Genomic DNA, 16178 nt, shown 5'->3' with positions numbered 1-16178 from the left:
CTGTTTATGAGCACTGATGTGGGAGAAATATTTGTACTGTTTTATAAGATTAGTTTTGAGTTCTAAAAGTGCAATTTTCATTGCAATATTAATTCATTTTTAAAATAAATAAAAGAACTGGGTAGCTTAACAGTTTAGTTTAACATGAAGGATGATGATATTGTTTACAACCTGAATGAACCTAATCTGTTATGTTCCACTGAAAATGTAGTAACTTTGGGGCAAATCTAGTAATCACATGAATATTGTGGCCAGTAATTATGTTTCTGCCAGTGTTTCTCAATCTTGGCAATTTTAAGATGTGTGGACTTCAACTCCCAGAATTCCCCAGCCACCATGGCTGGTTGGGGAATTCTGAGAGTGGACATCCACACATCTTAAAGTTGCCAAGGTTGAGAAATAGTGCTTTACATGCTAAATTCATATAGTGAAGAGGACAAACTATATCCCTGAGGCTTTCCTATGAGTTCTAAGTCCTATCCAAATGAATAGATATAAACTAATAGTTTTTAGTGTCTGCCTTTTCTTTATCTGCTTTTTCTTTACCTTTAAATAATGTATCTGAATATTACCGAACTCTTAAAATTATTTTTCAACAGAAATTATTTCTGATTAAATCTTGGAATATAATACTAACATATATAATATGTTATGTCATTTATAACCCTTGCCATTTACTTCCTTATCTGGTATTTTCACTTCAATTACATTTTTTGCTAAATCCGTGAACTATTTGTACAGTGGCCCCATTTTAAATGACTGTTTAGCATTTTGTGAATACCAGACACATCACTAGAAGCTAAAATCATAAGATTACATCTGGTTTACTTTGGCCATGTCAGGCATGCAAATTCATTGGCGAAGGCAATGATGTTAGGAATGGTTAGCTGAACAAGAAAGGTCAAGGAAAGAACACGCTGGCTTGAGAACATCAAATCTGATACAAAGTTGAATGTCCAACAATTAGGAGAAATTATGCTAGACAAGGTAGCATGAGAGCACTTGCCTATAAAGTCGCCAAGATTTGAACACAACTAAATAGTTAAAACAATAACATTATGTGAGTTAGACTAGGACAATCTTAAACTCACATATTTTCATTTCCTTCTATTTTTGACACTTTCACATATAAACACATTCTGTTTCTTATTTTCTTTCAAGCACAGAGCAAGATAAAGAGGCACATATATCTATACCAGATACATAGAAAGGATTAAATCAAGAAATTCTCCCCACCACTTGCTTTTAGGTGACTGAATGCAACAATTTAATTGACAACCATTCCTGGATGTTTTAAATCCTACTCATTAGAGCTATTTAAAGATGATTCGAAAATGCCAAAAAATGTGGTTAGTCAACAATTTAGCAAGGTTAATTAACTAAGGACTATTTGAATTAAGGGACAATTTTTATTTTTTTCTAACTTATCAAGAGAGGAAAAATGTCCAATTTTGTTCCTACTAAAAATTATATAAATAGAGTAGCACAAATGTTGTGTGCACTATTCTCATAAAAATGCTTACCTTTCCAGAAACAATTTTTTCATAAATCTGGATTGGTTGATCTGCAAAGAATGGAGGATATCCAGCTGCCATTTCATAAATTAACACTCCTAAGGCCCACCAATCCACTGCTTTATTGTAGCCCTGATGAAAAATATTGTGATTAGGTCTAATGATAATACCTCAACAAACTTTAGCATTAAATAATCACACATGTATATATACATGCTTCAATGCTTCATATTTAGACAGTATACACATAATTTTAAACATTTTATTATCATATTATTCAATAAATAGATGTTTGAGGATAATGTCCAGGACTGAAATAAATGACTAAATTATATATATTTCACAAAAAGCAAATAGAAGAGACTCTTCGACACAGCAAAGGAAATCAAAAGTTGTTTCTACAGTAATTTTTGTGTTTCTAAATTATACAGTTAGTTTACTTGCATGTACGTTTTGCAGTTTCACTGGTGAAGTGTAAGTCAAGAACTACCTATGTAGAAGTTGACCCTCATGCTTCAAAGTGTCATAAAAGCATCCCCTGTAAAGAGTGCTAAAATCATCCCCAATAAAGACTCTTTACCATTTCCTGAAATTAAATGTGTTAAGACTTTAAGATGGCATGTTATAGAATACCGAGCAATATTTTGGCTTGAAGAATCTAAATTATTAGATTCTACATGAGAAAATATCATGACAATGTTTGATAATTATTACCTAAGCCATGCATGGGTTTATTTGAAATTTCAGATGAAACTTCTTCCTAAGCATATTTAGAGCAGTATTTTCCTTTCAGCAATGCTTAATTAACTTGCTAAGTATTTTCAAATACCTTGCTAAGAATTATTTCAGGTGCCAAATATTCTGGAGTCCCACATAACGTCCAGGTTCTACCTTTTACTCTTTTTGCAAACCCGAAATCTGTGACCTACGAGAACAGAAAGAATGACTGTATTTCACAAATAGAATAACAGAAATAAATAACAGAATAATATTTCTCATGATTTATTTATAAATTAAAATAAAACCAAATTAATGATAATAATATACATAGGTATCAAGAGGTATTTAGACAAACGGAGTTTTTTTTTTGTATGTCATAATGGAAACAAAAGAACAGTAGTTTTAGATGTATCTTTTTAATCAAACAAGGCATGATGGGTAACCAATTCATTCTTAGAAGCATTAAAAAGTAAGAATTAATCCCGAAGCATAAACCTCAGAAATGCTATATTCAACTTTATGTAATGTCTATAACAACACTAAGCTTTTGCTTTTAAAAAGCAGAAAGTAAAAACCAGGGCTGGGCAATCAGTTTTGGAGCCCCAAAATATTTGGCTGGCTATTTGGGGGCGGGAGTGTTATGAAAAGGTGGGAAAGGTGATTGACACACCTACTTTCTCTTAGCACTGAACAACAGCAGCATCAAACATAAGCTGAAGGTTTTCAATCATATAAGCTGTTGTGCCTCCTGCATCACTTGGATGCTGAAAGAATAAAACTGAAAGCGTTGCCCCAGTTGGAAAAAGTTACCCATCACTGATATAAGCCAGTTTGGATCAAACTCAGCATCTATTTTATTCTCCTGTTTTCTCCAATATATATTTTAATTTATTAAACTGATTTGTAAAAAAAACAACTGATTTCCTTTCAAAACACTCTTTAAGTATTTACCACATCTCGCTATAGAAAACAAAATATCCATGTCTATAAATCATTGTATCCTACCTGAATATATCCTTGTTGATCAATTAAAAGATTTTCGGGTTTTAGATCTCTGTAGATGAGGTCTAATGAATGGAGGTACTCAAATGTTAGTACTATCTGAGCTGCATAAAATCGTGCATGTGGTTCACTGTAATCAATGAAAATATTAAGTTGTTAAAACTGGTACTTTTTTTACTCAGACAGAAGTACAGTCATTATCTTTCAAATACAGTGGATAATACTCATACAAAAATCTATGAATTGGTAGGAATATATCAGAAAGTATATGTTCTGTTCTACAATGATTGCAAAATGAATTCAAAAGTACATGTATAATACAGTTTGTCCTTATTGAGCAGCCACAATTGGGATTGGCAACTCAGTCACTAAGTGAAGCAGTTGCTAAGTCGCAAATCAAATGACCGTAACTTTGTTTTCCAACTCAAAACTGGCAAGAGTAATCAGATTCATACCTTCTGCTTTTTTTTGTGTCTCCTAGCCACCACCACCCTCTTTGGATTGCTCATCCCAGTGCTGGATAATTAACAAAAAAGATATTATTTTTTTGCATTTGGAGAGAAAGGAATCAAAGGAGAGTAATCACAGCAAAAGCTGAAAATGGTGTCCTCACTGTGCCTGCTTACTGTATTAATTTCTAATCCCATCATCTTAAATCTCTCTGCTCTTCAAGGGAGACCTCAGCTAGGAGCGATTGTCTACAGAAATTGCTTGGTGACAGCCTTCTTTTCTGGGATGCAAGAAAAGGGGCTATGGTAGGCATGTTGGGGGATGGAGGAGGGCAGGGAAGTACCAAAGTGACCTGGGCATCAAAAGGGTGGGGGTGGAGGTGGATTGGTATTTCCACTATCTTTTTGTAATGGAGTATGTTAGTGACCTTGGGGATAGAGGGGAATAGATGCTGCTTAGGAAACAGTCAGACAAGAGAGGCAGGATCCCTCAAGTTTGTCAGAGAAAAAAAAAACTTAGGAAGGACCTGCCCTAATGAATCAAACAATTAAAAGCAGCGATTAAAGTCTGTACTTTCAGACTTGCATGATTCTGTTAATGTAGCCGTAAATAAAGTTGAATTAATCTAGTTTTGTTTCCTGCCTGGTTCACCTGGGAGGGCTGAAACTTGCTTTGCAGATTCAGGCAGGAGTGGTGTATTTGGACAGGAGGGAATTGGCAAGAAGAGATGGGGGTTTCCAATTTGTGCACACTGTGGGGGGCGCATCTCTAGTCCAATATGGGTGCTGGAAGATAGAGAGGAGGAAGTGGTGAAGGACAGGGGTTCTTTGAGGGCTTGTTGCATGCAGCTCCAACTGAAGCACAGTGGTGAGATGGCTTCCCTCATCTGCTGCTCCTGTCCAGAATTTGCTTGGTTAAGAAAGAGATCAGTCACCCCTAGAAAGATACCATCAATTCCTGCACATCTCTTCTTGGCTGGCTCTGGATCTAAAAGGACCCAAAGGGACACCATCTCGGCCACATCTGATGTTCCAAGTTTGAAGTCTCTGCCCTGGCATGCTTGCAAAGAGAAGATGTCTACAGGCAGTTTGCCAACTGCCCTTACATTGTGCCAGCTTGGGACCTCAGGCAGCCTTTTCCATTTTGGTGGGAGCTGCAGAGAAAAGCTAACTGGCCTCGGCAAAAACATGAAGCTATCCTTGTGGATGCTGCTTGGCTAGGAGGAAAAGTTTGACTGAGTGAAAGGAGGGGACTGCAGAGAAACCAGGATTTGCTAAGTGGCTGCAGAGCTGCCTTTCTCTCTGTGTAGTGCCACCAGACTTTGGGGATGGCCATCTTTCCCCTAACTATGGCCAGGGCTTTTTTCCTCATAGAACGCCCAGAACGGAGTTCCGGCACCTTTTTGGGATGGAACCTTGTAGGGTAGGCAAGGCGGGTTGTATGACGTGTGTGAGTTCCGGCACCTTTTTTTTTTTTTTACAAAAAAAGCACTGACTATGGCACTGTGCCACAAGAAACCCCAGATCAGAAGAGAATAAGCAGGCGCACAATGGGGATTACACTGGCTGTTTGCCAAGCAGCTGCCAGGATTAACACATTGCATTTTTTTCTATGTGTGTTCTCCACTCTTCTCCGATCTCTCCAAGCTGCAAGAGAGGGAAAGGAAATAAAAACAGGCCAGACCCATTATTGATCATAGAACTGAGGGAAGCTGCCAATGTCATAAATGGTTGTAAATTGGTCATAAAGTTATTTTTTCAGTACCACCATAACTTCAAACAGTTGTGGAATGAGTGGTTGGTAAGGGAGGACTATCTGGATCAGATACTACCTATTTCAATGTACAAAATTACTGTATATATACTAAAGCAAAACTTGTTTTTCAAAGCTATTTCAGAAAGTTTTCAAGTTTATGCTGAGGGAAGTACATCTTTTCCCATATAGAAATCATTTAGGAATGACAGTATATACTTTTCAAAATAACTTATTTGTTCATTCTTACCTGAACCTTCCAATTCTTCTTAAATGTGAGAACATTTCCCCTCCAGGAACATATTCCATAACCATATATAAATTGGAATTGTCCTAAAATATAGAGAAGCATAGATAATTGAAATTGTAGATATACTTTAAAAGATCCAAATATATTTCTGGCAAACAAACTGGTTATTTAAGCACTCAATGTTTCTGAACACTGAATGTGGGGGGAAAAAAGAGCAGGGTGAAACAGAGAATACCTGGCTGAATTAAAATTGACCAGCCTTACTTCATTATTCCCAACAGAAGGACACAAATAGCAATAATGGCAGTAGTGTGTGTGCATGAGAAAAATTCTACAGATTTAGGGGGAAAATACTGTACATATAAAAACAATATATTTTTCCTCACAACAACTTTATCGTATAGAGATTTTGTACACAACTACTGATAAGACAGATAGACCTCGTTTAACAACTCATTCAGTAACTGTATGAATGGTGCTGAATGAGTGGTATTTACAACTGGTCCTCATAACTAGCTGTCACAGTGCCCCTGTGGTCACATGACTGTGACTGCTAACAACTGGCTTGCAAATATGATGTCGCAGCATCCTCTGGTTATGTGATTGCCATTTGGGATGTTTTGCTGGCTTCCAAAAACAAAATCAATGCAGAAGCTGGTAGGCGTTCACAAATGGCAACCACAGGGCATCATGGTTAACAACAGTGCAGGGTTCACTTAATGATGATAGCCAGAGGTGCTGGCGATGTGATCATGTGATATTGTGCTTTATCACCACAGTGCTTAGTGAGGGAAATTCTAGTTACAACTACCTTTGTTGTGAAGACTGCCTGTATGTAATTTTAATTTATATACAGTTACATTTAAATATTTGGCTGGAGAATTTATTTTTTTTTTCTGATGCCATTCTTTGTTATATAACTGTATGCAATGAAAATTGTTCCATTTTTTTTAAAAAAAAACCTAGGACAATTGCTAATAAATTCCATTCAATGTTATCCCCCATACCACAGCAAAATCCATGGTGATGGATTTTATAACAGATTTATTTTAAATAAGCCATGGGGTTATATTCTCCCTGCTTCCTATGCCACTATCAGGGCCACTTACGCTTCCTATTTATATTTATTTTAATTCTATCCCGCCTTCATTATTTTTACAAATATCTCAAGGCAGTGAACATATCCACTGCCTTCTTTCTATTTTCTATTCTCTTCTTTCTATTTTCCTCAAACAATAACCCTGTGAGGTGAGTTGGACTGAGAGTGCGGCTGGCTCAAGGTCACCCAGTTGGCTTTCATGGCTAAGCAGAACTAGAACTCACCAACTTCCTGGTTTCCAGCCTGGTACCTTAATCACTACACCAAACTGGTTCTATTAACATCAACATCTTTTGTCATTGTACTACTTGAAACAAGGCAACTTCAAACTGTATTTAAAATTAAACCCAATTTAAAAATATCTAAAAAAAAATGGATTATAAACAAACATTAAATTAATGAATGCCATTAATTTATAACAACTAGTTTGTCAAGAACACTTAACTGATATTACCAGATTTGGACATCTAGATGATAGATAGATAGATAGATAGATAGATAGATAGATAGATAGATAGATAGATAGATAGATAGATAGATAGATAGATAGATAGATAGATAGATAGATAGATAGATAGATAGATAGATAGATAGATAGATAGATGCAACAGCACATTACTTTTCCACATTCTGGTTTACAAAGCCCATATTTTTTATTTAAATAGTGATGCATAAATGTGATCAAAGAAGGAATTTCTCTATTTTATTAAACTGACTTGTTTAATCTGTAAAACTTGCAAATGTATTATATGCGATTAAATTAGTGAAGCATCTAACATCTGCTTTTAACAAGTGAGCATCTTCAATTATCTTTGCACCAGTCTTATTTGGGAAATAAACATTTATGAAAAAGGTGGCACCCACTGGGTACTACAAGACAAATTATGCTAGGAAAAAGTGTTACTTTCTAATCCAGTTATTACCTTAAAAGAATACTCCAGTCTTACAAGAAAAGGAAAGTTCACTGCTTGTAATATTCTTTTTTCATTCAATGTGTGTTCTATTTGCTTCAGTTTAACCACCTAAGAACAAAGCCCATTTTAGAAAGAATTCAGAACAAAACATTTAGTAAAAAAAAAAATACGAAAAAATCAGTTCTAAAAGATGATAATGAATTCAGTTCCAAATTCAAATAATGTTATTTTCTGATGAATATGATGATTCAGTTTGCATTTTATAAGTGGCTCAATGCAGTGATCCCTAATCCTCAGGCCACGGATCAGTACCACTCTGTGGCTTGTTAGGAACTAGGCTGCATAGCTGGAGGTGAATGGCACGTGAGCGAGCAAAACCAAACCATTCCCTGCCCCCACCCCCAGGTCCATGGAAAAATTGTCTTCCATGAAACTGGTCCCTGGTGCCAAAAACATTGGGGACCTCTGGCTTAACGAATAAAAGAATTATGAACTATATTTCATCTTTGGCTTCCGGCGATATATAAGCTATATAACAAGTAATCTGAATAAATACAGTTTGTGAATGCTTACAACAGGTTACAGTGAGAGTTTAGAAAGTTCATTTCATGCATATCATATAAAGTAAAAAAAGACCTCATACCCACAAAAAAACTTATATAAAACGATGTATTTCATATTACTCTCTTAGTTAAACTGTAACATTTGACTATGGGAGTATCTTCAGGAAGGAAGAGTGGATGATGATGATGGTGAAGATGATGATAACAATAATTTTTGGGCTCTTGGTTAGAATCTGAATCACTGGAAAATACCCACACAAAGAATAATCTCAGCTCTGATGCTAAGTACATGAGCAAACAGTATCTGAAAGTGGGAGTACCAAGGCCGATTCAGGCTAGACAAGATAAAGCAGTGTCTGGAAGCCCTATGTCCCATGAATGTGGAATGACATCTTGTTTTTGTTATAGTTTTACAATTATTCCTTTGCTGATATTTACATTTAATTTAACACCTGTCAATACTTATTTTCTTTCATGTTTGTTTTGTTTTGTGCCATCAAGTCAGTGTTGATGTCTGGAGATTACCTGGACAAATCCCTGCAGGGGTTTTTTGGGGGCATATTTTGAAGTGGTTTGCCACTGCCTCCTTTTTAGGGCTGAGAGAGTGTGACTGGCCCAAGGCCACCCAACTGGCTTTGTCTCTAAGCCAGGACTAGAACTCATGGTCTCCCAGTTTCTAGTCTGGTGCCTTAACTAACAACTGCCCCAAACTGACACTTATCACAAAGGGATATCTTTCTGAAATAAAATTATTCTGTGGCAAATGAAAATGTGAAAGTCAGTTAAACAACTGTCATTTATGTTAGGGTGGAAAGGATATGACAGTGGTGGCGAACCTATGGCACGGGTGCCAGAGGCGGCACTCAGAGCCCTCTCTGTGGGCACGCGCACCGTCGCCCCAGTCCTAGGCCTTCAGCTGGGTTTTATAAAACCTTTTCGCTTTAGGCCTTCCGCTGCCGTCGTGTACAAAAAAAAAAGGTTCAATCAATCAATCAATTTCAACTTCTCGCGGGAATCGCAAAGTTGGAATTGATTGATTGAACTTTTTAGTCCCACCCAGTCTGCCGTTCCCACTGAAGCCACGCCCACCCAATGGGCCACGCCCACTCAATGGACCATGCCCACCCGGCACCCGCCGATACATAAGTGGGTTTTGGCTTGCAGTTTGGGCACTCGGTCTCTAAAAGGTTCGCCATCACTGGGATATGACATGTACTTGCATCCAATGCCATGACATAAGCACACCATTTCTCTGTGCCGTTCTGACCTCAAGTGGCTGGTTGAAAATTTTAATTTTCAAGAAATATTAATGAAAAATTAAGCTTAAAAATGCAGCTGCTTTTGTAATTTGATAATACAGTAAAAGCAAATGCTGGAATTGAAGACATAAACATTGCACATTTTGAAACATTTAGTTTCAATATATTAACATAATGAAATTGGCTTGTAAAAGTGTTGCTGCTGCATGCCAGCTCTTCTAACATGTAGCTGCCAACTATATTAAACTCTATTAAAGTCCAATCTAAAAATGCAATTTTCTTAGAGCTCAGATTTAAGGGAATAGGAAAACTGCAGAATATTCATAAAACAAAAAGGATGTTGTGAATATAGATGATAGCATTGGTTTGGCTACACAATCTGACAATAGTTAATCAACAACTAGTTCACTTCTTTTCAAATGCTTACATCAAGGAGTATTCATTTGTTAAAATACACAAACATACATACACACAGGGCAGACTTACACAAATATTATTCAGTCTAAACACAGATGTTTTAAAATGATATGACGTTACACCAAAGTTTATTGTTAAATGTTGCAATTTTTTTCTGAATATTCATTATTTCTCATATGTTATGTAAAAAATGATTCCTCCTGCTAGGGTCTTAAGACAAATCAAATGCCTTGGTCAAACTATCCTGGGTGGAGGAGGATCATCTTCTTTTCCTTTTTTAAATCCTTTTCCTTCCTTTCCCTTTTTAAAACGATTCCCTTCTACCCCTTCTGCCCAAAATACAAATTCTATTGCAACCAACGTACTAGCTTCAGCATTATTTAGGAACTGTATTGTCCAGATCAATGCCCTGTTCTGGTACCCCTGCCAAGCATATCTACTCTGATACTGGGATAAAAGTGAGTTTCCATAGTAGTTAGGTTTGGATTTCCCTAATTCTCTTTCCGGGATCTGTAACAGTCTCTTAAAATTTGCAACATGGTTAGTACTGAACCTAAATATCAACATCCTCTCTTATATTCCTTTTACCAACAAAAAACTCCATCCTTAACTATTACAAAATGGGGGAAAAAAAACTGTCTCAGGGGCTACTAATTGTCTCTGTTACTATTTTGGAGGGGAAAATGTTGCAGAATAACACTATTTCTTCTATTAAGTCAGGGATGTCAAACTGCCGGCCCGCGGGCTGGACGTGTCATCCGGAAGCCACGCCCATCCCATTGCCGGCAATGGCAAAACCGTCCCGATACGTTGCATGACGTCATGTGACGTTGCGAGTTTGACATGTCTACATTAAGTAATAACATAATAATACTACTCAATTTTGCACATACTCATCATTGTTACGGCCTGTTCACTGCACATACTCATAACTGTAAGGCGTGTGTTGTAATAAGAACAACCTCAAGATTCATTTAAAAAAATACCATATTTTTTTCCATTCGCACTGTGTACTTATTGCTTGTTCAGATTTATCTCTACTCTTCTCAGAAGTCATTTTTCAAACAGTAATCTGAATCACAGCTTAACAAGGCACTTGACCAATGCTCTCTGTAAAACACAATCAATGGAGAACACTCAGCATGTGCATTATGTATCTCTAGAGCAGTCGGCACGCCATTCTTCCTGCACAAAGCAACCTAGCAGGATTTGCACTGAGCTGAACTAGTGCAGAAAATAGTCTTCAAGAGGCATGTGAACAACAATGAAGTACGTATCCCACCTGAACCCCAGCTTTGCAGACAAACATCACACACATATCGGTGAATACAGAATTAAGTAAATTGCTATAAAAATACCAACTTTTTGTTTATCCAGTATCTTCATTGCATAATACTGTTCTGTCGATTTGTGTTTCACCAACATGACTCTGCCAAATGATCCAGTTCCAAGCGTTTTAAGCCTCTCGAAGTCATCTAACCCAGCAGTATTCTATATTAGCAATAACAGATAAAATATCCTAAGTGTAACCGGTCACTACAACAGTAATTAATTCAATTAAATATACATACAATTTATTAAGCAGGGTAGCACCTATGCCTACTGCAAAGAAAGAAAATTTTGGAAACAGAACAGCTGCTATGCCTGTAGAAGATCCTAGGATCGAGCTCTAAAATCTTTGAGTAGCGCAGAAAGCCTTATACTGTACATGAAATTGTAAACAACTGATTCTCAGTGCCAATATTACTCAGAAACAGGAGAAAATGTTCCAAGTATAACAGGTGAATGAATAGATAAATGAACTACAAAGGAGCTTTTGTGTTTCCAAATGGGAACAGTAATCAGTAATAGCTAATATTTCTATCTCGTGTATCCAAAAGATATTGATTAAATGATGATACATTTTGTAAAGTGCTGGAGCTCTGTTGAATTTACTATTCATTGAGAAAGTATTGAGGACAAGTTGCATAGAATAATATATTTATGTATTCTGAACATGTGGACCAGCTCAGTTTCTACCTACCTGTTTAAATAATATAGATCTTAAGTGTGAAAAGGAAGATGGAAATGCTTGCTGAGGTCATGAGCACTGAAGCACACCCACAGCCCTGGATATTCAGCCTAGGCCTCCTGGACTGTATTAGTTGGTGTGGGGGTTGATGGATGCTAGCTTAAGGGCTTGCTCCATTTACCAGGGATGGGAGAGGCGATTACGTGCCATCAAGTTGTTTTCGATTCCTAGCAACTGCATAGATAGCATCTGCCTATATGGCTGCTACCCAATATACTGTGTTTCCTTGAAAATAAGACCAGGTCTTATTATTATTATTATTTGCCTCCAAAAGAGGCACCAGCTGTTATTTTCGGGGTGGTGGTGGTGTCTTTTCCACTTACCTCCGTCACCGACAGCTCTGCCCAGCTGGCTCACTTCTTCTGTAGCTGAAGAAGTAGCTTCATTCTGCAGCTCAGAATGGAGCTTGGGCCTGCATTTCACCATCAAAGGCCTTTCCGGAAGGCCTCTGCAGCCGATAACTGAGCAATGGATTCAATCCATAGCTCGGTTCTTGGCTGCAGAGGCCTTGCAGAACAGAGTTATGGATTGAATCCATAGCTTAGTTCTTGGCTGCAATGGCCTTCCGGAAAGGCCTCTGACTGTGAAATGCAGGCTTGGTGATGCCGGAGAAGAAGTGGGCCAGCGAGGAGAGGCCTGGCTGCAAGATAAGTGGGTGCAGGGCGCATGAAGCAGCTCCACACCTCCACCCTAGCTTGATTTTTAGGTGTGTGCCTTGCCTCCAAACTACAGCTTATTTTTGGGGTAGGGCTTATATTAGGCCTACCCCCAAAAATCAAGCTAGGGGAAATACGGTAGGCACCTGCTTACTTTAGTTGGGGTGACCTTCACATCTTGGGTTTCCCTAGTGGGAATATATGCTCATTCCTCACTCATTCTTCCCAGGAACATTTCCCACCATGATGAGGCAACACTGCAAGACTTGAGTAGGATGGGCCCTGGGGTGCTCTTTTTTCCCCTGAAGAGGCTTATCCTTCCTGAGGCTGCAGAGTGTTTTGGCAGGCATGACTGAGGGTGGCTGAGTTTCTTGTGGGCCAGGATGAGCTGCCAAGTTTAATTTGTGTGCGGGGAGGGGGGGAGACCAATTATGTGTCCCTGGTGTGTGAGTGGATGCAAAGGGTGGGAGTTGAGGAGGTAGACAGGACTACCTCACAGTGATGGGCAGAAGGATACGTGATGGGACAGTTGAGGATACTGGGTCTGCTGTTTGAAAATGTTCCCACTGTCCAGTCCTCAGTTTCTATGCTCAATGCATGGCTACTGGATTCTTAGCGGCACTGGATTTCAGTTGTTGCTTTTGAATGACAGACTGACATATAACAAAGTTGCTCTCACACATGACATTATCTTGGAGGAGAGTGCCAAGTTTATATGTCTTACTAAGACCTGGTTGGTCTCAGTGGAAAGGGGTTAATCTCTTGGAAATGGGACCATCTGGCTTTAATTACCAGCTTCTGTGAGGTGGGTGGGAATGGTGGACTGTCTCTTGTGGTAACAATAAGATTTATTTTTATCCTCATTTGTGTCCCTTAATCCTGGAGGGAATACAGATATATGCTTCAATTGGCAATGTGGCAAAGTTTTGCTTTTGCTGCGAACATTAATGATCATCATTTCAGAGGCGGATGTTGCTCCCACTGCTATGCCATCATCAAACTGATAACTTCAGTAGGACTGCAATGAACAGTTTAAGAACCCAAATATTTACCCATAGCTTATTTGCTTCTCTACTGGATTGTATTTTATAGAAAGAGTTGAAATATATCGACTTGCCTCAACAAAACACTAAATTCAAGAAGTTTAATTTTGAACAAATACATTGGAACACTATGTGTTACAGAGATAGAATAAAAATCTTGCCATACAATATATGTGTGCAAAAATTAATCAGCAAAAATGTTTATTTGCCCAAAGGTTTTACAGCAAACATGGATTTTAAACAAAACTGAGAATCAGCTTCAGGATGTGTATATAAAATAGACATATGAAATGGCGACAACTGTTATCATTCAGCACAATATCCATTGTTCTTCTTGGAGTTTATTAGTATAATACAGTAGATTAATTATATAAGAGATTTTATCTATTCCTAAATACCATAGGTTAGAATAAATAATGAGTGACATTAAATTATTTCTTTACCTGAGCAGGACTTTCCCATTTTCTTAAAAAATCTTCTTTGGCTTTGGCTAGAAATTCTTTCACTGAAATCAGAAAACAAAAACGAAACTGTTGGGTTCAACTCACAAAAATGTAGAACACTTTCCAAAAATATTTAAAGCTGTTTCAAGAAATGCTGAAAAAAAAAATCCACAAATAAAAAGCAAAATTTCTATAGGAGTTCTAACAGCTCTCTAAAACTTATAAATGACAATATAAATTTTAGCACATTTTGCTTAAACTAATTTAAATCTAACAGGCCACACTACTATAACATACAAGCAGAACTGAATGTGATTCAGAACCCTCATAGAGGCGGCAATTTTTTTTAAAAAAATCTGTTGATACTTCAAAAGTTAAGCAGTTCTTGCTACGGTGCATTACTGTCACTTAATGGCTGTTTGCAAGCTGAGGAATCAAGTGCATAGCATTGCAGTATTGCAAGCAAAGGCAAACTAGGAGATTACAAAATTGCACATTAGACATGCCCACAGTCAGAGACTACCTTGAATTACTAATTTTGCATTTCAAGAAAGATCATGGCTGTATAAAATGTGCACAGATAATAATATGGTAATTCAATATGACTTGTCTTTTGAAAAAAGCCTTTAAATATCATTATTAACCAAACTGATAGATTTTGCACTTCTACATAAAGGGTACTTGATATCTCCAGGCAAAACACTTGATCGATTCTACTAAACTGGGACAATCAAATGAGTGGATGGAGAGGTGGGATAGGGACAATTCTATTTAAACTTTTATAGGAAGTAGACAAGCTGCGGTGGAATGCTGGTGCAGAAAATATATTTTTTTAAATGAAATGGAATGTTATTGTATCCGTGTCCCAAAGGTGCTTTTTCACAAGGCAACTGGACTTTCTTCCTTTGAAGACATTTCACTTCTTATCCAAGTAGCATCTTCAGCTCTGACTGGATGGTGAGGAATGGAAGGATTTATATTCCTTGCAGGCAGTTGTTCATCTGTATTCTTTTAGCCAGTGGTTGATGCCACCTGTAGTGGTCAGGATCATCTGAGTAGTGCAAAAAGTAGCGCACACCCATTTGCACTACTCAGATGATCCTGACGACACAGATAAGCCTCCAGGTGGCATCAGTGACTGTTTTTCTCCTGACCTTTTGCAGTACATTTTTCATGGAATCTTAAAAAGTGTCTACAAACTCCAACTGGTTACAGCTGGTTTACCTACAGCAGTTCTGAGTTAATTGCCAATTAACTGACGGCATAATTTAAGATGCTGATATGAACTTTAGAGTCCTAAATCATTTAGTGATTGTCAGAATACTTAGATCAGTTGGAAAAGCCTTTTAAACTCTCTTATCCCTCCCCCCAAGATTGCCTATTTGTTATCTGGGAGTCAGAACCTCCTATGTAGGTTCCCCTCTCCCCGATTATGGAGTCTGCTCTTCAGGGACATGGATTTGGCTTTAATTTAATTTAATTTAATTTAATTTGGCTTTAATTCTCCAAGTTACCCCCCACCGACCTGTACGCTCTCACAGAGTGGGTCTCCTCAGGGTACCGTCGGCCAGACAGTGCCGGCTGGCGACCCCAAGGGGGAGGGCCTTCTCTGTGGGAGCTCCCACCCTCTGGAACGAACTGCCCCCAGAGATCAGGGTGATTCCTGATCTCCCTTCCTTCCGCCGCGCCCTCAAGACGTGGTTGTTCCANATAGGGGTTTTAATTACTTTTAAATTGGACATTCTCAAATATTTCGTTTTAATTAAATTTTAACTAGGTGTAATATGTTAGCTTTTTATCATTTGTCAGCCGCCCTGAGTCCGAAAGGAGAAGGGCGGGATATAAATGCAATTAATAATAATAATAATAATAATAATAATAATAATAATAATAATAATAATAATAATAAAAAATATAAAAATATCACCTCTTGCATCAAATGTTTAACTTGAATTATTTGAATTTTAATGAACTGGTTGTGATTTTCTTTCTTTTAACTGTATTTATTCCTGTATTTGTATTTTA

General features: G+C 37.6%; 1 protein-coding gene across 1 annotated transcript in view; it reads right to left on the bottom strand.

Moving 5' to 3' along the window:
• Positions 1-16178, bottom strand: part of LOC107294019 (cAMP-dependent protein kinase catalytic subunit beta) — a 51389-nt gene that overhangs the window by 10018 nt on the left and 25193 nt on the right. The window contains exons 3-9 of the mRNA XM_029285518.1: positions 14154-14215; positions 11303-11431; positions 7711-7809; positions 5689-5771; positions 3240-3366; positions 2344-2439; positions 1524-1646 (exon numbers count right to left, since the gene is read on the bottom strand). Of these exons, the coding sequence (XP_029141351.1) occupies positions 1524-1646; positions 2344-2439; positions 3240-3366; positions 5689-5771; positions 7711-7809; positions 11303-11431; positions 14154-14215 (719 nt within the window). The remainder of the gene's footprint in view (positions 1-1523; positions 1647-2343; positions 2440-3239; positions 3367-5688; positions 5772-7710; positions 7810-11302; positions 11432-14153; positions 14216-16178) is intronic.

The sequence above is a fragment of the Protobothrops mucrosquamatus genome, unplaced genomic scaffold, assembly GCF_001527695.2.
Source record: "Protobothrops mucrosquamatus isolate PMUCROS unplaced genomic scaffold, P.Mucros_1.0 scaffold1802, whole genome shotgun sequence".
NCBI classification, from domain to species: Eukaryota; Metazoa; Chordata; class Lepidosauria; order Squamata; family Viperidae; genus Protobothrops; species Protobothrops mucrosquamatus.
Note: the sequence above shows the minus strand (reverse complement) of the source record. Positions and strands in the feature narration are given on the sequence as shown.